At 53.7% G+C, this 24169-nt stretch overlaps 1 protein-coding gene across 2 annotated transcripts in view; it reads right to left on the bottom strand.

Annotated features, from left to right (window-relative positions):
• The window catches only part of PHACTR3 (phosphatase and actin regulator 3), a 221533-nt gene that overhangs the window by 67220 nt on the left and 130144 nt on the right, over positions 1-24169 (bottom strand). The window contains exons 4-7 of one of the 2 annotated variants that reach the window (XM_027086837.1): positions 20410-20592; positions 11426-11638; positions 8725-8899; positions 7661-7908 (exon numbers count right to left, since the gene is read on the bottom strand). In XM_027086837.1, coding sequence (XP_026942638.1) covers positions 7661-7908; positions 8725-8899; positions 11426-11638; positions 20410-20592 — 819 coding nt within the window. The remainder of the gene's footprint in view (positions 1-7660; positions 7909-8724; positions 8900-11425; positions 11639-20409; positions 20593-24169) is intronic. The other variant, XM_027086838.1, reaches the window with a different exon arrangement.

The following is a 24169-nucleotide window of genomic DNA, read 5'->3' on the forward strand; positions in this document are numbered from 1 at the left end:
AAACAATATAGAGATTCCTCCAAAAAATAAGAATAGAATTACCATACAGTCCAGCTATTCCACATCTGGTTATTTATCTGAAGAATACAAAAACACTAATTCAAAAGGATATATGCACTCCTATGTTCATCACAGTATGATTTACAATAGCCAAGAGATATGGAAACAACCTAACTGCCCATCAAGAGATGAAGGGATAAAGAAGTTGTGTACATATATACATACACACACACAGACACACACATAGCAGAATACTACTCAGTCATAAAAAAGATAAAATCCTGCCATTCGCAACAGCATGAATGGACCTGTAGGAGATTATGCTAAGTGAGACAAGTCTGACAGAGAAAGACAAACACCAAATGAAATCACTCATGTGTGCAACATAAAAAACAAATAAATAAACCAAACCAAAATGTAGATACAGAGAACAGAGTAGCGGTTACCAGAGGGAAACAAGGGGGAAGGCAAAATGGACAAAGGGGGTCGATTGCATGATAATGGATAGAAACTCAATTTGGGGTGGTGAGCACACTGTAGTGTATGCAGAAGTAAAAATATAGTGCTGTACACATGAAACTCATAATGTTATAAACCAACGTTACCTCAATTAAAAAAACCACATCAGTAAACTTAGCAAAGAGGAACTTCTTCAACTTGATAATATCTACAAAAACCGAGCGCTAACAACATCCTTAATGGTGAGAAACTCAAAGCTTTCCCACGAAGATCAGGAACAAAGCAAGATGTCTTTTCCATCATTCCTTTTCAGTATCATACTGGAATAGGAGGTAATGCAAAAAGAGAAGAAAAGGAAATAAAAGGTACACAAAGTGAGAAGACATAAAACTGTCTTTGTTTTCTGATGACACAATATCTATGTAGAAAATCCAAAAGAATCAATGAAAAACTCCTGGAACTAATCAGTGATTGTAGCAAGGTTGCAGGATACAAGGTTAATATACAAGAGTCAATTGCTTTCCATTATACCAACAATGAACAACTGGAATTTTAAATTAAAAACATAATGCCTTTATATTAACAGCCCCCAAAATGAAACAGTTATATATAAATCCAACAACATATACACAAGATCTATACGAGGAAAACTACAAAACTCTAATGAACAAAATCAAAGAAGAACCAAATAAATGGAGAGATATTCCATGTTCGTGGACAGTAAGGCTGAATATTGTCAAGACATCAGTTTTTCCTAATGTGATCTATAGGTTCAATGCAATCCCAATCCAAATCCCAACAAGGTATTTTGTGGATACTGGCAGACATTCTAAAGTTTATATGGACAGGCAAAAGACTAAGAATAGCCAACACAATACTGGAGAACAAAGTTGGAAGACTGACACTACTCGACTTAGTTTATAGTGTGGTATTGGTGAAAGAATAGACAAATACATCAATAGAACAAAATAGTGAGTTCAGAAATAGACCCACATAAATACAGGTAACTGATCTTTGACGAAGGAGCAAAAGCAATACAATAAAGCAATGATAATCTTTGCACAAATGGTGCTGGAACAATTGGACATCAACATGCAAAAGAATAAAAATAAAAAATGAATCTAGACACAGAACTTTCACCTTTCACAAAAATTAAGTCAAAATGGACCACAGACTGAAACGCAAAACACAACACTATAAAAGTTCTAGATCACCTAGGAGGAAACCTAAGTGACCTTATGTATGGTAATCACTTTTAGATACAAGACCAAAGGCACACTCCAAGGAAGAAAAAATTGATAAGCTGGAGTTTACTAAGTTAAAACTTCTGTTCTGTTAAAGACAATATTGAGAGTATAAGAAGAAGAATCATGGACTGGGAATAAATATTTGCAAAAGACACATCTGATAAAGGGATGTCATCCAAAATATATTAAAAAACTCTTAAAACTCAACAATAAAAAAACAAATCACCCAATTAAAAAACGGGCCAAAAATCTTAACGGACACCTCACCAAAGCAGATATACGGATGTTAAATCAACACATGAAAAGATGCACCATATCATGCGTCATTAGGAAAATGCAAGTTAAAACAATAATGAGGTACCACTACAAACCTATAAGAGTGGCCAAAGTCCAGAACACTGACAAACCAAATGCTGGCGAAGATGTGGGGGAACAGGAACTTCCATCCGTTGCTGGTCGGAATGTAAAATGGAGCAGTCACCTTGGAAGGCTGTTCGGTGGTTTCTTACACACTCAACATCCTCTTAACCTATGATCCAACCGTTTCACTCTTTGGTATTTACCCAAAGGAGTTGAAAACTTATACCCACACAAAAACCTGCACATGGATGTCTATAACAGCTTTAGTCATAGTTGCCAAAACTTAGAAACAACCAAGACCTCCTTCAGTAGGTGAAGGGATAAATAAACTGGGATACAGCCAGACAGTGGAATATTATTCTGCATTAAAAAGAAATGAGGGGGTGGGGGAGGAGAGACACAGGTGAGGGAGATTAAGAGGTACAAACTCCCAGTTACAAAATAAATGAGCCACGGGTAGGAAATGTACAGTGTGGGGAATATAGCCGATAATTACGTGATATCTTCGTATGGTGACAGATGGTAACTAGATTCATCATGGAGATCATTTTGAAATGTATAGAAATATTGGATCGCTATGTTGTATACCAGGAACTAATGTAGTGTTGTAGGTCAACTGTACTTCAAAAACAAACTCATAGAAAAAAAGAGATCTGATTTGTGGTTGCCAGAGATGGGAGATGGAAGCAGGGGGAATTGGATGAAGGTGGTCCAAAGGTATAAACTGCCAGGTATAAGATAAGTAAGTACTAGGGATGTAACGTACAAGACGAGAAATATGATAAATGTAATTAACACTGATGTGTGTTACATATGAAAGCTTCAAAAGAGTAAATCCTAAGAGTTCTCGTCACAAGGAAAAAATATTTTTTCTATTTCTTTAATTTTGTATCTATATGAGATGATGTATGTTTATTAAACGTATTGTGGTATTTCAGGATGTATGTAAGTGAAAACCATTATGCTGTATACACCTTAAATTTACACAGCGTTACGCGTCATTTATATCTCAACAAAACTGGAAGAAAAAATAAGAAAAAAAATTAAATATCATCTAGCCATGAAATGGCAAGGCAGAAACATAAATGTATATTATTAAGTGAAAGAAGCCAATCTGAAAAGACTACCTACTGTATTATTCCAAATACGACCTTCTGGAAAAGACAAAACTATGGAGACAGTAAAAAGATCAGTGGTTGCCAGGGGTTGGGGGGAGGGAGGGATGAACAGGCAGAGCCCAGAGGATTTTCAGGGCAGTGGAACTTCTCCATATGATACTGTAAGGACGGACACGTCATTATACATTTGTCCAAACCCATAGAACGTACAACACCAAGAATAAACTCTAACAAATTATGGACTTTAGGTGACCGTGTGCCAGTGCAGGTTCATCAGTTGTAACAACTGGAGGGGATGCTGCTAATGGAGGGCGCTGTGCAGGTATGGGGCAGGGGAACAAGGAAAAGTCTCTATTTCTTCTTAATTTGCTGTGAACCTAAAATTGCTCTAGAAAACAAAATCTTTTAAAAAATCACCTTTGATGGACTTGAGAATGTCCCCAATTACCTGGCACTGACTGCACATGCCCACAAAGGTACCGTGTGGACACACACGCACGCAAGTCTATGTGGGAGCATAAACACAGCACACGAGGCACAAACACAACAGCCTGTAATGCGTCTTTGTGTTGATCGAGACATCGTACGTGCCCTGCATGGAAATCCAACGGCCAGACCCAGACTAAAGCAAATACATTTTTCACTGCAACCGGATCCAGCAGGACAGTGTTCTAGCTGATTCAGGGGCAGGGCTGCCTCGGATGGGGTCTCCACCACCCCCAGAAACTAAACCCTGATGTAGCTACTACTAGAGAATTCAGGCTGGCAAGATGTTCGATAACAAGCACGTCCTGGGGTGTTCACGCTGGATGAGACGCCACCTGCAAAGGCTCCATCGACAGCGAGTTATGAGGATAAATAAATAAATACCAGTGCAGTTTCTATGGTTAATAATGGATGAAGCCGCTGCCTCTGCACCACAGAGATCTACAAAGAACACACCAGCGTGATGCTGGGAGCGGGGTTTGAACACGAGCAAGGAAATAAAAGCTGATCTTTGCCACTGTCCTACCAGGCCAAGCAGAATACGTTTATGAGCCCTTCCCACTAGGAACCACTTTGCCCCAGAAGTAAGATTTATAGACTTTTCCCAGAACCGATATTGAATTTTTTTTCCTCCGAGCATGGTGTCCCAGAGATTCGTAACTTTGAGGGAGTTGCAAACACACGTGAGAATATGATAAAGGCAAAGAATCCACTTTCTGCCCTGGATCTCAGGGGTTCAGGGACCCCGGACTGTGCACCGTGGCCTCAACTACAGATGTCAGGGGTCAGTGTGTGGGCGTCGGGAATCCCCAGATCTGCCTCACTGCGTGCAATGCGCCCAGCCCTCCACAGGATGCTCTTAGGGTTGGATGTGAGCCCTTGACCTTGAGCCCCAGACAACGATGCCCACAAGAGGGGTGGCTTTACCTGGGTTTGCAAACACAGTCAGTGCAGTCCTTCCTGAGCACAGCCTGGTGGGATCCTGGGCATGTTAACAACAGCAGAGTTTCTAGAATGAGTGCCACCCTCCCTCTTCCTGTCACCACAGTCAAACGCCAAGTTCAATTAAGGACGCCGGTTTGAGAAGACAAACAACAAGAGACTCAGGTTTGCCCCACGTCCTGGGAGAACCCTCGGAGGTGGCGAAATGGCTGATCTGCCACGTGAGGCTACAGACACCATCTCCTTTCATCCCGACACCCCATCATTCACTGACATTTATTGTGTGCGTAGGGACTGGCAGAGGAGTCGCTTGTTTATGCCTGCCGGCTTCCTGGAGGAAGCGGTGTTTTAAACCCCGTGGAGCCGCACAACACCTCCTGCATGGTGAGCATGGGAGCCCTGTGGTCAGGGCGTGTAAGAAGCAGGGAGGGTGTGTGGCTGGGTCCCAGGGGGCGTGGAGAGGAGACAAGCCCGGGGGACAGGGACAGGCCACGCAGATCCTGGTGAGGTCAGGGCGTTCAACCCCTCGGAAGCCACTGGAGGAATGTGAGCAAGGGGTGACGTTCCCTGACGTCTGTCTGTGTGGAGAGGCTAGAACAGAGGTGATGGCGCAGGCACGGAGCCTCGGGGGAGGCTGAGCGCAGCAGAGGGGGACTGGCCCGATGTCTCCAAGGAGGAGCCATTTGCGTGTCAGGTGCAAAGTCCAGAGAGCGGCACGGTGGCCCCAGGCCACGAAAGGTCAGAGGCCCTGCTCACAAGGACAGGGAACGGTCTGGGTTTGGAGGCAAAGATCAAGAGCTCCGATCCAAAGATGTCGGGTGAGCCGCACCTCCAAGACCCCAGGGGGACGTGCTGAGTTAACAGGACAACCCCTTGGAGCTCGGGCCACGTGGGCTGGAGGACCTGTCGGACTGGCAGATGGTATTTAAAGCCACTCATCCAGCAGCTGCTCACTGACTCCTGCTTAGAACCAGGCACATGGGGACGAGGGGGCACAGTAGTCAAGCACATACATTAGGTCATCAGTAACAGTCGAATAATGATAGACTGATGGGGAGACAGACAACAGTCAGACAAGGACAGAAGTCAGGGTAAAACGGCAACGGTGTCAATGCCCTGAAGGAAGGTTCACAGCTGTCATCAGAGCAGGGAGGAGAAGGTCGGAGCTGGTCAGTGAGGGGTCGGGGGCGAGGCAGGCGGGGACCCGCTCCTTCCCACAGCAGGTCTCGTCCGAGGCGCGTGGACTGGTCCCACTGCTGAGGACCCGGGCGTGGGGTTGGGGGTAAAAGGTCCCAGGGGCGACCTTGGCTCAATAAGAAAAGGAACATGCTACACCATCGGGGTGACAGTGTTGGGTAGAACAGTGACCCCCAAAGATTGGTGCACCTGGAACCTGGGAATGTGACCTTATTTGGAAAAAAAAAAGATGTAATTTGCTTTTGCAGATGTAATTAAGGTAAGGATCTCAAAATGAGGAGATCATCCCAGATTATCCAGATGGGCCCTAAAACCAATGATGAGTGTCCTTATAAGAAGAGGAGAGGACACGAAGAGCTGATGTGAAGATGGAGGCAGAGATCAGAGCGCTGCGGCCACAAGGCAAGGACCACTGGAGCCCCCGGCAGCTGAAAGAGGCAGGAAGAACCCTCGCCTAGAGCCAGAGGAGTGCAGTCCAGTGAGCGGAAGCCAGGGACGCTCCAGACACCCTACAAGGCCCAGGGCAGCACCACCACAGAGAACTGTCCAGCCCCCAATGTCACTGGTGCCGAGGTTGAGGGACCTGCTCCAGCCCGTGAGCCCTGTCTACGCCAGCCATTCTCAGACGTGTCCCACGTCACCCCATCCGGCAGGATGCTGACGGGTGTTTAAGGGAAAGGGTCCCAGGGCCAGAGAAGTTTGGGAAACATCTCAAGCTTCATCCTCTTCTTAGACGTCCAGGGCCCTATGGCTGCGAGCTTCTGCCACGAAGACCTCAGTTCGACTATCTATCAGCCTCTTCCACCCTCGTGGGTGCCGTGTCACCCCACATGTACCGCAGCGCATGCTCCCGGAAGTGCTTCGCTAGACCAGCGTGGAAAAGGCCCAGAGGTACGCAAGGTCACAGGAGGGGATGACAGTCAAGGCCAGTGTCTAGCCCTGGGCTCCTGGTCTGCCCACCTGGTCATGATTCGCCCTGCCTGTACCCGCTTAGTACCAGCCAGCTCAGTTTCAATGCCAGCCCCTTCCCGACTCTCCACCAACACCAGACCAGGTCCCCAGTGGCTCCACCCAGAGCTCTGCCTGTGGCAGTGATGGTCACCATGAGATGCTTTCAGGAAGAACAGTAACCCCTCACTTAGGAACAAGAATCCTCCCCCAAAGGCCTTAGAGCCACGTCCACCCTTGACCCTCCTACAAGAGACAAAGCTCAGCACAGCCTGCACCAGGACTCAGCGCCCTTTTACCTGCATCACGAGGGGTCTACGATGCTCTGTCTCTCTGAGTCCCCAGATCTTCAAGGGTAAGACAGACCAAATACTCTGATCTTTAGAACATGTTGTGAGGGCAGACAGAGACCTCCTAGGGCCTCGTGAACACGTGGTCCTGAACAAACAGATGCTGCCGGGCTCATAGTATTTCCGAGACGACTGCTGGCATCAGCCCCTCTCTCCTTCCCTCCCTCCCACTTCCATCTCATCTCGCTTTCCTATGAACATTTTCTGCTACATTTTCCAAACGCTGGCCATCCGAGTGCCACCGACACCACCTCCTGCCGTGTCATCCCAAGCAGTGATGCTCTGTCACTTACTGAGCCACTTTTGTTTTTCCAATACACGTGAAAATGAATATGCAATGGGCAGAATAAAGCAAACTCACTCAGGTCCGTCCTAACTGTGCCCTGAGCCTGCCCGCAGGCAGCCTGCTCATGAAACAAGGAGAGGGGGGTATCTTTCTCCATCACTCCCCCGCCCCCTCTGTGCTGGTGGCAGAAGTGCCCACTCGGAGGCGGCCTCGGGTGCGCGCCTCTGGTGGGAGGTTCCCACCCCGCGGGATCCACCCTCCGCTCACCAGAGATGATGGAGTCATTCAGGGCCTCTTCGTCTTGATACAAAAGCAGGTCGTCCTTGAGTTCGGAATTCATGATCAGGTTCTCCTTATTCTCCTCGGACTCCTGAGCCACGGTCCACTTGCCGTCCGAGACTCCATCAAAGCTCCAAGCCTCGCCCCGCTCCTTGCCCCGCTCCACGCTGCACGTCCTCGACAGCCGGACGTCCACGCGTTTCTTCGGGGACCCCTTACTGTCCCTGCCTTGGAAACTGAACCAGAAAGGCAGTTCGTGTTATACGTTGTCCAGCTTCACCTGCAAACCCTGCAAAGTCGACTTGAAGACTTATAACCGGCGTTGCAAAGACGACCCCCAAGTATGTGCAGCCGATACACAGGACAAGACGCGCCGGAGGCACACGCGGCTCTGAGTCCAAGGCAAACGGCTGCTTAGGACGTGCTGACCCGAATGTCACAGACATGCACGTAATAAACCCCGCCAAGGCTGAGAGCAGCAAACACTCAGATCAAGGATTTCCTCAGAACTGAGCAGGGCATTTTATTTGTCCAATATTTCTGTCAAGCCACACGCGTATTCCATTGTCTGTTTTGCCCTTCGATGACTCACTTATCCTCAGTCTATGAGGCATATGAGACCAAGAATAAGAGTCAGCTTCCGAGCAGGCTTACTTGTGCTCTTGCCTGATGAAAACGGGAAGCCGTCAGAGTCCCGAGACAACGTAACAGCTACTTCTCCCTTTCGATTCTGCCCCGGGATGCTCCCACCCAACCCTGGATCCCTGGATCCTCCGGGGGAAATGCAGGGACTTTGTGGCTGGTCCCCACGGTGCACATCACCCACTTGACCCCGCCCGGAAAGTGGCAACTGAGACCAGCTACAGACCAGCTGCACAGCCCGGTGCAAAATGAAAACACGAGCTCCTTGCTCAGAAGCTAGGAATTCCAAGCCGGGGACAGCAGAGCATTGAGTTCAACCCGGAGCCCGCCCCCCATAACTGCCACCCATAAGGCTGGCCGCAGATGGGGATGTGGGCACACAGGTCCCGCTGCCAAGGGAGGGGCCTCACCTGTCCTGGCGGTGCTTGGTGGCCAGCGCCCTGTGCAGCTCCTCGATGACTCGGCTGGGGGGCAGCGGCCGGTGGACAGCGGTGAGATGTGGGGACCCCGTGGGCGTGGAAAGCTGGCCTCGGACAGGAGGGTCAGTACTCTTCCCGCCAGAGCCTTGGAAGAGTGTGGCCTGGCCTGGGGCGTAAGAAGAACCAACAAGAAGATAAGTCTTTGGGGGCGGGGAAGTGGGGCTTTGCAGAAACACAGGAGCCTGTGAGCAGAGGGGACACAGGGCTCCCGGCCAGGGGAACCCACTAGTACCAGATGCTGCACCATGTCCCTTCGCCCCCAAAGCCGGAGACGAGGTTTGTCCCTGACCGGTTCCAGTCCATCCTCCATCCCTGAGCTGAGCCCATGGCAGTGCCCACAGGCCCCCTGCAAGGTCTCAGGCACCAAAAGCCTCCTTCCCATTTCTCTCCTACAAACTCCTGAAGCCATACTTCCTTTTGCGGAACGTGGAAGAACTCCCCAAGCTCTACAGCCATCGCTCATCCTGGACCACTCCCACGGCCCCCTCTGCTTCCCCACGCCATCCGTTCACGTCCGCCGCCAACCCTGCACCTCACCAGGGGGGGCCTTCTGATCACGGCTCTCCCATTCTCCTTGGGACGAGATGTGGCCTGATGACGGCAAGTCCCAGGGCCCCAAAGGCTGCCCGTTAAACATATTTTATACTTTTTTCCTTTTTTTCTTTTTTGGAATTGAAGCATAGTTGGTTTACAATGTTGTGTTAGTCTCAGCTGTGCAGTAAAGTGATTCAGATAAATATAGATATAATATGTTTAATACTTAAACATTTTGATATGTTTGAAATGTTGGCAACACATTTTTAAAATATTAGACACCACGCAGACCCAGCACAGCAAGTCTGTGTGTGGGATCTGGGTGCAGGTGGCTCCCTGACACCTGGGGGAGGGTGGGCTGAGGAAGCGCGTGGGCTGGAGGCCGCTGTGGCTATCTCAGCCGAGCGAGCACCCGGGGTGGGTGGGGAGCACTGAGTGTGTAGCGTCCGTCCCCTTGTGCCCCAGTTAAGCCCAGGTGAAGGGCCTTTCTCTTCCTCTGCTGCCACCTAGTGGCCACGTGCTGAAGCAACTATTTCCCCCTAAAGGAAATGAAGACCAAGTTGCCAAAATGCAGTCTCAGCTGCAAGAGATCCAGGCCAAAGCTCGTAACCCTCCCCTCCCGCCCTAACCCAGTCCCCAGACTCCTCGGTGACTTGTCAGAAAAGGTCTCCGAAGTTCAGGAGCTCCTCGCCCCTGAGGGGCTGGGGCGAGTCAGAGAAGCTGACCCAGGACTTAGGACACGGGGAGAGAGGACTCACGGGACATGAAACGGGCTGAGGTCTGATCCTGTCTAAGCACAACGGGGACAGAGGGTCCCTGAACTAATTATACAGGAGCCCGAAGGAAGTGGGGCGGACGGTGCCTTATCCAGTGGATTTCCAACTGTCTCACGTTTCAATGGATGGAAGGGGGATTCGCACACAGACTAACAAGATGCAGACTATTTGCCTCAAAACTTTAGTCTGTGTGGCCATGTCACCCAAGGACTGAACACTCTGACTGACTCCCAGAGATGGAGAAAGAGGCAGAAAGCAGACAGAGGGGTCAGATCACCTGACTGCTCCTTTGATCACAGTTACCCACACTCGCTGAGCACCTGCTGTACGCAGGCGCTGGGACTAGGGGTGATGGCAGAGTTCCCTCAACCGTCAAGTGGGGACACGTTCCCTCCCCAGAGGGGCTGGCCTCCTTGCGGTGCCTGGGGGTGGGCAGATCCTGACAAGCTGTGAGCAGTCGTATTACAGGTGGTGGCCAAGGATGAGAGCAAAGCTGAACCCTGCTCTCCACTCTCATCTTCCTGGCCCCGCCCTCAGAGGCGGCACGCAAGGCTTTACTCTTAAACAATCGCCCCTTTGTGAAAGGCCTGCTTTCCCCCTGAGACCTGCAGTGTGTGTCTCCTGTTTCCAGCAGGGACGGGACAAGAAATACCCAAACTTGAAAAGACAACGCCCCTCCTTCCTGGGGCCCTTCAGCCAGTCTGGCCAAAGCTACGGGAGGCGACGCCTTCGCGGGCCTCTGCTCAGCCGTGCTCCCCTCTCTGAGCACCACCCTACAGTCCAGGGTGCACTCCCGGCTCCGCTTTGCTGGACGGAGCTCGCACAGAGATGAGCAGAGATCAGGAGACGGACAGAGAGACAGAGGAAGGGGAGATGGGGAGTGGCAGGGAGGGAGAGAAAAGAGGGGATGAGAGGGAGGGAGGGGGGAGGTAAGGAGACAGACAGACAGACACTGACTCAGAAGCAGAAAGAGAAGGACAGGCAGACACCTGAATGTCCAGAAAGATAAAGCCCCCATCCTGGGGGCTGTGGCTACGCCTCCTGCATCCACCTTCCGGAAGAAACCTTTGAGCGTTGCCCCACATGTGTCTGAGGGAGCCCGGGCTGTCTGCCTCTGACAACCAGGGCTCCTCCTGGCTAAGGACCGCCCTCCCGTCTCCAGCTCTGCTCCCCTGGACCCGCCCAGAGCCCCAGAGCGTCGCAGAAGCCAAGGGTGAGAACCGGCCCGCAGTGGGAGCCCAGTCAGGACGGGTCGGAGGCATGGATGGATGAACGGAAGGAAAAAGGCAGCAAGGTGGATGGGTGGATGCACGCAGGCCCACCTGTGACGCTCCTCGTGGTCCTGGAGCCTGCCTTGGGCGGCGGGGTGGGCAGCAGCGGGGGGCTGGGGAGCTGGCCCACGGATCTCTCCAGGGGTCTGGGAGGACTGTCCAGGGGGTCGGACCCAGCTAAGGCTTGAGGGGGCTCGTCCGTGGAGGGTGGGAGGCTGCCAGCAGCACCTGCTTCTTCATCTCTGGATGCGGACGACATCTTGGCTGGTTCAAAAGCAAAACAGAGAGTTCACACACCACAGCTCCTCTGGCTGGGGTGGGTGTGAAGACAGCGAGGGAGCCTTGGATGGGTGGGCTTGCAATCACGGAGCAGGGTACAGAGGGGTCACCTCTCACACACGTCACTCCCCGTGAGTTCTACTATCAACAGAAACATCAGAAGCAGAGAGGAGGGAGCGGGGAGAGAGGGAAATAACTTCAAGGGCGTGGGCGATTCTGTCCCTTTTCCACTCAGTAGGTAGTACTGAAGCTCCCACCTCACCCAGGGCTGCTGGTCACAAACACAGGCTTTGGAATCAGATGTCAGTTGGCCCCTGCACTTACTCTGCGACCTCGGACGAGTTCCTAATCTCCTGTGTCTCCATTTACCCGTGGACGACATCGGACTAACAGCAAGAGTCCCTCACAGGATTGTGAGATTTAATCAAGAAGCGACAATGAGATGTGCGGCTGGCGCACCGCAGACCCTCAGATCCCGCAGTGATTGATTTTACGTGCCCGGGTAACAACAGTCCTGCCCGAGTGAGGGCTGTGAGCTGAGTGGCAGGGGGACAGCAGGGAGCTTCAAATTTGAGGAAGGGTCAGCCCGTCCACAGCCCCCATCCCCTCTCCTCCCAGCGGCTGGCTCAGGCTTCTCCCCCTCCTGAAGCACTGCTCCCCCCTCCCCTGGCCTGTCCACCCCTGGGCTTTCTCCCAACCCATCAACCTCTCCTTCCCCTTCTCTCTTTCTCCAGCTCGAGTTCCACCATCCATCACTCAAGAGCCGTCTCACCAATACCCCCAAGCCCTCTGCCGCCCTTCCTTTGCGTTTAGCTAACTGGGAACACCCCATCTCTGGATGAAGCCTTCATCTGCCAGCTCCTGTCCCTGGGGAGTGCTGGGGGAGACAGACGGCGACACAGAAGCCCCAGTCCTGGCCATCTCAGGACCACCACCCTCAGGGCCCTTAGCTCTGCCCCAGCAGGTGGTCACTCTGCTTCAGACCTTCTCTCTCTCCTACCTGCAGCTTCTCACGCCCTCCTCCTGTGCGGCCTCACCTCCAGCTTTACAGGGGAAAATGAGCCCATCAGACCAGGGGCTGGGGGGAGCGGGGGGAGCTCAAACCCAAACCTACCATCCCCGACACAAGAAGAGAGGCGGCCTCCCATCCCCACCTCGGGACCCCAGCCCCCCTGCCCGCTCAGAGCACACATCCCAGGTGCCCCGCCCCACAACGTCTAATTTCATCTTTGCAACCACCTAAGGGGGAAGATCCTAACATCCTCTGGGAACAGCCTGACAGAGCTGGCCCCAAAGTCACCGTGCGGGATTCATCCATCAGCCAGAGAACGCTTCTGGGGGGAGGGGAGGGGGGGGGGTGGCACTGTCCATGGTGCTGACCGAGGCTGGCTTGATCACGGCCCTCACAAAGCTTCAGTGAACCTCTAGAAGGGACCATGCAGGTCCCAGGTATCCCATTGCTTATCACTATTTCTGTCCTTTTGGCATCCCTGTTGGCAGCCGAATACCTCTCGGGCCAGGCCTTTTCCCTGGGAAGCTCACAGAAATGCAGTCTTTGCCTTAGAAGGGCTGTGGCCCTCCCAAATCCTGATAGGCAAGATCTGGGAAGAGAAACGTCCCCTTCCGACCCGCTGCAGAGACAGAGTCAGGTTTGCATCTTGAGGTTAGTCTGAGCTGAGAACAGCCACTACAGAAGGCTCCTTACCTTATGCCCTGCACGGATACCCCTGTGAAAACACTATGGTTTTATTTTATTATTGACAATAATAATAAAACTGTCCTCAAAAGTAATATTTGTTTATAGGCGTTTTTTCTAAAGACTCCTAGACTTCAAGACTATTGTTATGTCCCATGAACTGTGACCCGCAACTTCTAAGACTCTACAATTCTGACTGTTTTAGTTAATAAGTTTTGCAAAAATAACTTTAAAATAACCATTTTGTGCTTCTAGGTAAAAACAGTTGTGTGTTTTCCTCGGTTAGGCCACAGGTGAGTGTGGAAAGGTCCCTTTTCTCCATGTGGGCACTGGGCCTCCTGGCTGTGTGAATCAGAGCAGGGCAGTGGACCCTGATCCTGGGGAGGCCATGCTCCCGGGCCCTCAGTGGCCACGCTTGCAGCCGGAAGCACCGGCTGAGGGGCCGGAGTGAGCTTGAGTACTCAGTCCAGGCTTGGTTTCTATCCTCTAGGCATCCAGCATGTTCCCAATGTCACGGTTTCGGGGGAGACAGGTGGCACAGGAATGGTTCACCTGACCTCAAGCTCACCACACCAGTCTCCCCCATCCATCCTTTGCCTCTGTTGCGACTGACTCATTTCCAGAGGAGCGGCCTTGGTCTCCACCTCTCTGAGCCTCAGTTTCCTCGTCTGTACAAACATCTGTATAAAACAGCCTCTCCTGCCCACTACAAGGGAGGGAGACTCCCATGAGGTCGCGGAGGGGATGTCTGAAGCTACTCAGCACTTTGGACGGTCACGGGCCACAATGCCAGGGATCGAAGCATTATTTTTGAACATGGATGAGTTTTCCTCTCATTCTAGGTCAGGGGTTCTCAACATTGGCGGTATTGACGTTTGGGGCCAGATAATTCTTTGCCTGTAAAATGTTCAGCAGCAAGCCCTGGGCTCTATCTGCCAGATGCCGGAGTGACAACCAAAACTATCTTCAGACACTGCCCCATGCCCCCTGGAGGGGAGGACGCCCGTGGTTGAGAGCCCCTGCTTGAGGCAGACACTACTTAGACTTCTAAGGGGATGCTCTGTGGTGTCTCTTGGCGAGGGAGGCCTGTGGTGAGACCCACAGCTGTGACATACTCTCCCGGGCGCTGCCATCATGGAAACCCCGACCAGCCAGTTGCTCCCTCTGGGCCTTGGTCTCCCCGCACGGACCTGGGAGTCTGGACAGGGTGGGCGTGTTTGAACTGGGCTCCATGGGTCCCCTTGGGAGGGCTGCCGAGAGAAGGGTTAACGAGGAGACGGCCCTGGGTCAGGGTCCCCACGCCCGCTTGGCCAGAGCGGGTCCCCCCGGCTCTGTCTCAGCACAGTCCTGCCATGTCCATCCCTGCACCCTCCCCTGCGGTCCTGGGCACCTCGTCCCCTGGTTCCCTCCTGCCGCTCTAGCTGCAGCTGCTCAGCCCCTCTCAGGCTCCCCCTGGGCTGCCCCAGGACCCAGCCCTTGGTCCTCTTCCCCATTAACCCACTCTCTCACCTAATTCTCTCCTCCAGTCCTCTGGCTTCAAATCCATCTCATCTCTGTCAACCCCCTTGACCCTTTCTCAGCGCTCCAGACTCATCCATCATCGGCCACATTGACACCTCCATCTGGAGGTCAAATAGTCAAAATGAATCACGCGCAAACCCATCTCTTGATTTCCCAGGAGAAACCCCTCCCCCGTCCCTCTTCTCTCTCACTCATCCATCCATCCATCCATCCATCCATCCCACAAGTGTCCTTGAACAGTTACGGGGCCCTAGGAGCTGTGGACATGGCACTGACCAAGACAGAGCCCCACCTTCACCAGACTCAGTACACGCTCCCCCCACCCCCCAAGCTGTCCAGCCAGACTGGACACAATGCTCAATCCCTCTCCTGTCCTCTCCATCTCATGCCCACCCCTCATATCTAATTCACGAATACATCCCGGGCACTCTGCTTCCAAAATATGTCTCGGAAATATTGTCCTCCCAGTGTCAGCTGCCACAGCCTCTGCCTGAACCTCAGCAATGACCTTCAAGCTCCTTCCCTTCCGCCCATGGCACCCCAAACCCATTCTCTAAATGAGGGTCAGCAAGCTTTCTCTGTAAAGGGCTTTGGCTTTGCAGGTTATAAGGTCTCTGTTGGTGCAGAAAACTCTGGAAGGGCTGGCGACCCGACAGCAAACTCCCTTGGCTGTGCACCAAGTGGACGTGTGGCCACCCCTCACCCTCAGTGCCACCCAGTAGGCCTTTCTCAGATGACAGAAACGCCTCCTTGTCTGCTACAGCGAGCAGCTGACAAGTGGCCGGTGCAACGGGGGAGAGGGATTTATTTTCTTTGGTTTTAATTCATTGAAATAGCCACGCAGCTAGTGGACAGGGCAGCTCTGGATTTCTGGGAGCGAGTCAGTGGTCACAGCCCTTCAACCAGAGAGGTCGCAGAGTAAGATTCTAACAGCCCCAGGGAGGTCCCCCCCGCCACTAGCCCAAGATGCAGCGGGTCCCCCACCCTCTGCTCTGAGGACCCCGGGACCCAACACACCAGGAACTCACCCCAAACACCCTCCTCCGATGTCTCTCCACCCTGACCCGTCTGAGGGATCCTCGGTCTAGGAAACTGGTGTCTCAGCGCCTCCTTTACCAATCTACATCTTTCTGCACATCTCACGCGAGTGTGCAGCTACCACTGTATTAAGTAATCTTGTCAAAACTGAAACGTTAACATCTGTTAAAGTCTCAAGTGTTATATCAAAAAAAATTGTTTTTTAAATGTACACGCCGACATCAGCTTTGCACGTTCCCCGCATCTGGATCCCTCCATCGGGGCCGTCCCTGTCCAGCCCTGACCAGCAGAGGGCGCTTCTCACCAACTGAGCTCCCAGCCGAGGCCCTCTCGCCTGGGGCGTGCTGCTGGGTGGTGGGCTTACTTTATACCCAGTTATCACCCACTGGAGACATTCTGAGACCGAGAGACCAGCCTGAGAGGAGGGACCTAGAGGGCTGCGGCGACAGCTGCCGTGGTCAGTTTCACAGAACCCCAGTGACACCTGGCATGTTCTCTGGATCAACCCCCAGCTTTACCACTTATGTGCTCTGTGGCCTCGGGCAAGTGACTTAACCTCTCTGGGCCACTGCTTTCTAATCTAAAAGCAAAAACAAAAAATGGGGCTAAGATAATATAGCACACACAGAAGATGCCGAGTGCCACTTTTCCTTTTAATTAGTGCACTGTTGGGCACGCCAGAGCTCAGCCCCTGCACGACAGAAACACTGAACGGGATCCTGTCCCACTTAACATTGAAACAAGGGGTTCTCCTGGGCTTTTTTTAGGGGATGCTCTGTGGCTGACACAGCATGACCCAAACAAAACCAGGAATCACCCCAAACACAAAAGTCCAAAGTCAACCCAAATCACTAAACCCAAACTGAGGATCAAAGAAAACCACGGTCAGAATCTTTGACAGTGTTTCCTTCCTGAGCTATCTGAAATCCTTGGATACAACCCCCATGCCCCCAGCCCTACCCCACGGTTTGGGGCACACAGAAGCAGCAGCCCCAATCCAGGTGTCACCACCTGGCCAAGGAGAGGCATCGCCTCCAGCGCAGCACAGGGGTTGATTCCCAAGACCAGGCTCTTCACCTTCATGGAAGGGATCACAAACTCATACACCCAAGGGCCCAAGCAGGAGCTGAGAGGTGAGCACCCCGCCCCCGCCCCCGCAAAGGAGATAACCTCTTCTCAGCTCCCAGAGACCGCAGCTGCGTGGGAACACGGGCCCAGTGGGCGCGGACTTTGATTGTTGAAAAGCAGCTATAGCTGCACGTGTGGATTTTTCATGAATGCTCCCGATTTTTAAGCCTAGGCAGTGTTTGAAGGAATGAGTTTAAGGTGTCTGAGTTAGATTACAATCCACTCCCTCACCGAAGGGGCTTTGCTCAAGGCCAGTCCTCTCGGTAGAGACCAGGAGCCGCAGCCCTGGTCAGTGTTCTTGGTGGAGGATTCCAGGCCTGCAGGGCTGCAAGAGACTCCGGTGGGGGGTGGGTGGGATCCCCCGCTCAATAGCAAAGTGCAGGTGCACCCACATCCCCACCCACACGTGCTTTTAGACGCAGGGCCTCTGTGGGGCATTTGCAGGCAACCCAATACCAGGCTTTAATGCATCACCCTCCCTACAAGGGCTGCTTTTCCATGACAATGACAAAGTGACGACAGGACAATCCCGGGGAGCAGCAGCAAACACTTTCTGAGCGCTCAGTGTGAGTGACGACTGAGCTAAGTGGTTTAATTTTAGCAACCCTGAGAAGTGAAACATTATCTCCATTTATAGTTGATGACTCAGGTTCAGAGAGGTTGAGTGACTTGTCCATGGTCACACAGCTTGGTGAGGCGCCCGGTCACATCTCAAACCCAGGTCAACCTGATGTCGAAGACGTTGCTCTCAATTCCCTAATTCTATACCCTTGGATGAGTTACTTAACCTGGGTACCTCCTTTCCATCATGAGTAAAAGGGGGCAAACAGCATCAATCAGTCACCTGGGGGTCACATGAGCCAATATACATGACAGCGCTTAGAACAGCGTCCTGCACACAAGCGGCCGAGCGTGATGGCCCTTGTTGTCATCAGCATCATGATAAAGGTCAGTAGCTGCTAATACACTGACCACAGCCCAAAGGAATGAATCGGCCCTGCTTTGGAGACTGGACATGGCCCTGTACTTTTCCATATTTTTGTCTGCTGTATTTTACTTTAATTGAAGCCATGCATTTAATTTCAATTTATTTATTAAGAAGCTATCACTACCCTGAATGAGAAACCCATACCACTTGCTCTAATTAATGAAAATGAACATTACTCCTAAAACGTTTTCAAGTTGTGTACACGTGCCACCAGATAACATCATCTCTCCCACCCCAGGGGCTCAGGACCTCTGGGGCCAGAGCGAAGGAAGAGGCCCAGTGAGGGATGGAGCTGCCACCCATCACCACAGACTACACACTGACCAGAGGCCCAAGGCTTCTCCTACAGTGCAAACCCCACTGTGGTTCCAACCAACCGCCCTCGGGGAAGGGCTGCCCTCGGGGAAGGGCTGCCCTCGGGGAAGGGCTGCCCTCGGGGAAGGGCTGCCCTCGGGGAAGGGCTGCCCTCGGGGAAGGGCTCTCCGGCCCAGCCCTCTCTCTCTCCAGCCCATCCCGGCTCTGACCACATCTACCTACAGATCTGCCAAAGTCCCGTGGTCTTTCCTACTCCCAGGCCACCCACAGCAACCAAAGTCCAGCCCGTGGGCTGTTTGCAAATAAAGCTTGCTGGCACCCAGCCATTCCTCTTCCTTTTGCACATCCTCACCTGGCAGAGGTGAGACCTTCCTAGCCACAAAGCCAATGAGATTTACAGCCGGCCCTTTACAGAGAAAGCAGCTGACCCTGTTCTCAGTCCTTGCAAGGGTCCCTCTGCCCGCCAGGACGCTCTCTCCCTCACTCTCTGGCCGGACAAGTTCTACTCATCCCTCTACCCCAGCTGGGCTGTCCCAGGCTCCAGAGCCCTGCAGGGACTCAGCCCAGGGGTCACCAGGTTTGCTCACCTGCTCACACCCACCCGGGAGGAGCGACCCAGACACATTATCATCACAACCCCAGACCCAACAGCACGTCTCACCAGGAGAAAAGTCCTTCATGCAGATCTGTCATCTCAACAAACCAACTCTGGTCTCAAGAATCCATCCCCAAATCAAAAGCGTGGACAGAAAGCACCTGAGGTTAGAGGGGGCGCCGACGGGAGCAGAAAGGCTGCCAGGGAGGGGCGCCAGTGGGAGGCGGGGTGCAGCGGCCCGCGGAAGGGAGGCTCCGCGGTCAAGGGCAGTGCTGGGCTGCTAGGACTCCAGGCGGAAGGCAACGCTTCAGCTGGCCATCAGAATCCCGCCAACCGCTGGCCCGACTGAAGTCAGATGGTGGGGGACACAGGGACACGGCGGTGACAAAAGGGTCTCTGCAGGAGAGGCCAGGACTGTCCCAAGGGCCACAGCCCTTCAGACCCCAAATTCCTATCGTGTCTCCAAGCTGGGGTGAAACTGGAGAGGGACAGCCATCCCCAGGGACAGTAGGGCATGCCTCTCGACAGGTGCCCGCGAAGGCCAGAGGGATGCCGTGGCCGGGGCAGCAGGGGAAAGTGCAGGTGTGAGTGGTGTCTGGGGAAGCAGCAGCGGAGCACAGGTGCCCCCCTCAACCCCCGGCTCTGAAACCAAAGAGCCAGCCAGAGAGGCCCCAGCCAAAGAGGCCCGTGCACACGCCCGAATTTCTCAGCCCAACACCGTGGGGACGCAGGACACGTCGCAGCCGCCACGCCGGGCCTGGCAATGTTTACAGCTGCAGTTCTACGAGGGAGCAGGCCTCCTGCCTGACGGCCAGGTTGCCTGGAAGGTTTCTATGAAAACACTGCTAACAGGTCAGAGCGAGCAGGGGGTAGAGACTTCACAGCACACAGTTTCTGTGGTGGGTTTGTGCTTTTCCTCCTCTCCATCCCTCCCTCACTCCCTCTCTCCTTCCCTTCCCCATACCTGACAACTGCCCTGGTCTATTCAACTGAAATCACAAGAATCACCACCACGGCTCCCACCAAGAATCACTCAACGTGGCAGACACTGCCCTGGGCTCCTCCCACCCTGCAGATAACCCGATACAGGCCATTCTTTTCTCCATCCTGCCCTACTGCCTTGGGGTAGCTAAGATGCTCCCAGACACCGGCTTCTTTGGAGAGAATTTTCCCGCTCAGAAGTTCGGAGGGAACAGGCAGAGACACCCCGGGAGGAGGGTGGATGGTAAGGGACCTGTGACCATCTGGAAGCACCTTCATCCACTGCTCTGCCGGACTTGGGAAGATGCTGGAGAAACACCCAGCAAACATTTAAACTCAACCACGTGGTGGAGCGTGGCAGGGCTCAGAGCACGGCTGCGCCTCTGAGGACGGTCTTCTACCACGGCTGCTGCCCAGCTCGGGCTGGGGACCTCAGTCGCCACCCAGGCGGATGGCCTCCTGGGAGCAGCTCAAGCCCAGGGTCCAATCAATACCTGCATCGTCTGAAGGGGTGTCCGAGGACAGCGTCTCATCCAGGGAAGCCTGGTCCGTCCCAGTGGCCAAAGGGCTCCCCAGCTGGGCTTCCGCCGAGGTCAGCGGCTCCTGCTTGGGAGTGGAAGGTTCACTCTGTGCAACTCGGGGATCTCCGTCGGGGCTGCACGCTTTGCTCTCAGCGTCTGCAAGGAAATTCAGCTGTCAGCTGAGCCTGACTCCCTTCCTACCTGCTTTCATTCACGCGCGAAGTGACTTCCTGGGAAGCCGCTATCCCAGGCCTGGTGTGGTCCCTGCACACTCCCGCACACCCTGGGGATCCCTTTCCAGAGCCTTCCTAAGGCAGCACCGAGCGTCACAACACCCGCTGGCCTCTGGCCGCACCACTTCCAGCCTGCGCGCTCTTACTTCGACAATGCGCCCACCCGTGTCCTCGCCTTTGTGGCGCCCCCGACCCTCGGCCTCTGCCTTGTGGCTTCGGCCAATGGGAAGTGAGCAGGTGTGAAGCAGCAGCGACTTTAAAAGTACCTGCCCATTCCTGCGCATCTCTCCTGTACCCGGACCTCACCCTGAGGACAGGCCCAGCCAGCCTGCTGGGGATGAGAGATGGCGGGGGAGGGGAGCAGAGCCAAGGCGCCCCCATCCTGCCAGCCAAGGCCACCCAGACAGGTGATGACAAGCCCTAACTGCTGCCCATCCCGGAGGTGCTGGGTTGTTACTATCGAGGCTACAAATTACCTTTCACCTCAGCACCCGCCATCCTACCATGAGTCCCCCGTCACACAAATGCTTCTCGTTTACTGGGTCCAGCATTGTGCCAACGGTGTAAAGACGGAGATTAACAAGACAATCCTTACCCCCCAGGTGGCTTAAACTGTGGGCGGCCACACAGCTGGCCACACGCGGCACTGCCAGTCCAACAAAGGCACAGCCAAGGGCTGAGGCGGGAATCAGGGAGTCCTTGGTCTAGGCAGGTGGCCATCTCAGAACGGAGGACACCAGGCTCCTAGTAGGGCTGAAAGGAGGACCCGGCCCTCCCCTTGCTGGGGCTCAGTGGCTGGAGCCTTTGAGGGTCTGGCCTTTGACTGGTTGATCACCTTGGGTCATATCTTAGTGCTGCGGGGCCGGGCGCTCAAGAGCATAACAACTGGTCCAGATCACACAACCAGAGTGGCAGGTCCAGGCAGGGAGGCTCAGCCAGCCGATCGTACTCAGCCTTCGGAGACACAGCTCACAGCCCAGTTCATGCAGCACCCACAAAGCCCCCGGCTCAACCCTAGGCCCCACGGCCAGGTCACCCAGGCCGCCGCAGTGCAGCGTGTCAGCGTAGGCTGCACACGTCCACATGGCTGGGAGGCAGCAGCGTGGGGGAACCAGCCTTGCTTGGAGGCAGCGGGGAGAGGCGAGATTTATTTCAGAGCCGGGGGTCCGTTGCTTAAGTCAGTCCTGGCTCCTCCCTGCTGTCAGGTAGCAGTGTCCCTTCCACTCCTCAAAGTGCCCAGGTGGGACAAAAGGTATAAGGTCACCCTCTCTACCCATCCCACCCCACAGCACATGGGGTTTCTTGTGCCCAGGCAGCAAACGTCTCCAGGCCTCAATTTCCTCTTCTATAAAATGGGGCTAATACTCCTGGCTTCGCAGAGTCAGAGTGAGAATTCAGTGAGTGAACGTCCATAACGCATCTGGCATGAAGCAAACACCACGCATGTGCTTGTCATTACCCTCACTGCTGCTCACAAAGGGGACAAGGAGGACGATGACAAGGGTGATGGTCTGGCCACTCGGCCTGGGCCCCTCAGCCCACGTGGTATCAACAGGGCCCTCCCCACGCCCAGTACTCAGGCCAGGCCTGTGACGTGACCCTGCAGGGGACGTGCACTTGTAATCACTGTTCACCATCTACCGTCTGCTGCACGCCCCCTAGCGGGGAGGGCAGAATGGCAAGAGTCTAGAGACTTGGGTCTCGGAAGATGCCATGTATGCAGCCATGTCACCTGGCCTGGGGGGTGGGTCTAGACCAGGGACCGGCTACCCTTCCCTAGAAAGAAGCGGATGGCCAGTATTTGTATTTTAGACTTTCTGGGCCACAGGCCACAAATCCATGGTCCATATTCACCTTTGTTGTTTATTTTTTTACAAAAGTCCTTTAAGTTTAAAACCATTCTTAGCTCAAGGGGGCTTTAAGAAAACAGACCTTGGGCCAGATCTGACCAGCAGCCAACCAACCTCCACCCAGGAGAAGACCAAGACACAAGCCAAGAGAAGCCACCCAGTGGACACAGTGAGAGGTCACCAAGCTCAAAACTACAGCTTCTTGGACCCTCTCTCATGACTGGTTTACTCATACTTGAAACACAGCTGTGACAGTCTCTGCTACCAGCTTACTTGGCCGCTGGTGACAGAGGTGACAGCCAGCACTGACTGAGGCTGTGCACAGCTAGAGACACAGCACGGCACTCTGCTGGCACCATCTCACCTGAATGTCACAGCTCCCCGCCCACCCTTTACAGATGGTGACACCGAATCTTAGGAGTGGCGGGTCATTTGCTGCTGGTGACGATCCCCATTGTTAATAGTAACGGCATCTCCATCATCATCAATGAAATGGTCAGAACACTGAAACTGCGAGACCCAAAGGTCCCCACCCTCCACCCGGGCTCAGCAAAGGCTGCACCCGGACGCAGAGCCCCGGGATTCCTCCACCTACTTTTACGTCTTAGCGGACTTGCAGGACTTTTCTGGGCTGTGCTCAGAGCTCCGGCTCATAATCATGTTCAGTGAAAAGTCACAGTTCTCAAAATAGCCTGGGCGGCAGGGTCGTTGCTAAGCAATGCTGGCAGGCAGGGCGGGGGGAGCTGTGGGCAGCTGGTCCCTTGCTCCTCTCACTATACTGTGGGCGCTCCCTCCCGGCCAGGCGCTTCCGAGGGCGGCAGAGGGGAGCCGGGGCCGGAGGCTGGGTTATACGCAGAGCAGCCACGCTGAGAGGGGACATGCCCCAAGCAAACACGCACCCCGCACGCACACGCCTTCATGCACACGCACGCACACACCTGTATGCACACGTACCCCACACGCAAACGCCTGCACGCACGTGCACGCGCGCACACACACACACACAGCCCCTGGCGCTCCTGCCACACAGAAGCCAGACAGACTTGACTCGTCACTGCCAACTGCCCCGAGGACAGGGACCTCGTGTCTTTCAGGTCACGGAACACAGCACCGCGGTAACAGCCACCTCCTCCTTATATCCAGTGATAGAGAATGAAAGTCCTTAAACTATTAAGACAAAGTCAAGCAGACACATTGAGGAGGATGGAGTAAAGTCACTCAGGGCACACACGGCGTCTGGACAGAGAAATGGGCCAGCTCCTGTCCTCACTCATCGTATGTGGGCCAGGGACCTGGTGCAGGGGCTGGGACACCAGCCTGCCCTCGCCTGTCACAGATGTGTCGCTGGTCAAAGCTGTGAAGACGGAGTGAGAGGGAAAGGTCAGCTCCCGGTCCCTCATGCAGACCTGGCCGCATCTCACACAACTCCTAACCATACTAGGGTCCTTCCTCGATCCGGCAGATTCCCAGACCTTCAGGAACCAAGGATAGGTCAGAGGCGTTCATAAAACGCATGTGTTCACAGTATCACAAAATAACAACCCCCCCGAGAGCGGGGAGGGCAAACCCATGCCCTGGACACAGGCTCACCTCCGAGACGTGCAGGCTCTCTCCTGCAGGCCCGTCCACAGCCGGCTCACGCAGCCGGCT

This window comes from Aethalodelphis obliquidens, unplaced genomic scaffold, assembly GCF_003676395.1.
Source record: "Aethalodelphis obliquidens isolate GAN/ISIS:26980383/991018 unplaced genomic scaffold, ASM367639v1 scaffold57, whole genome shotgun sequence".
Classification (NCBI taxonomy): Eukaryota; Metazoa; Chordata; class Mammalia; order Artiodactyla; family Delphinidae; genus Aethalodelphis; species Aethalodelphis obliquidens.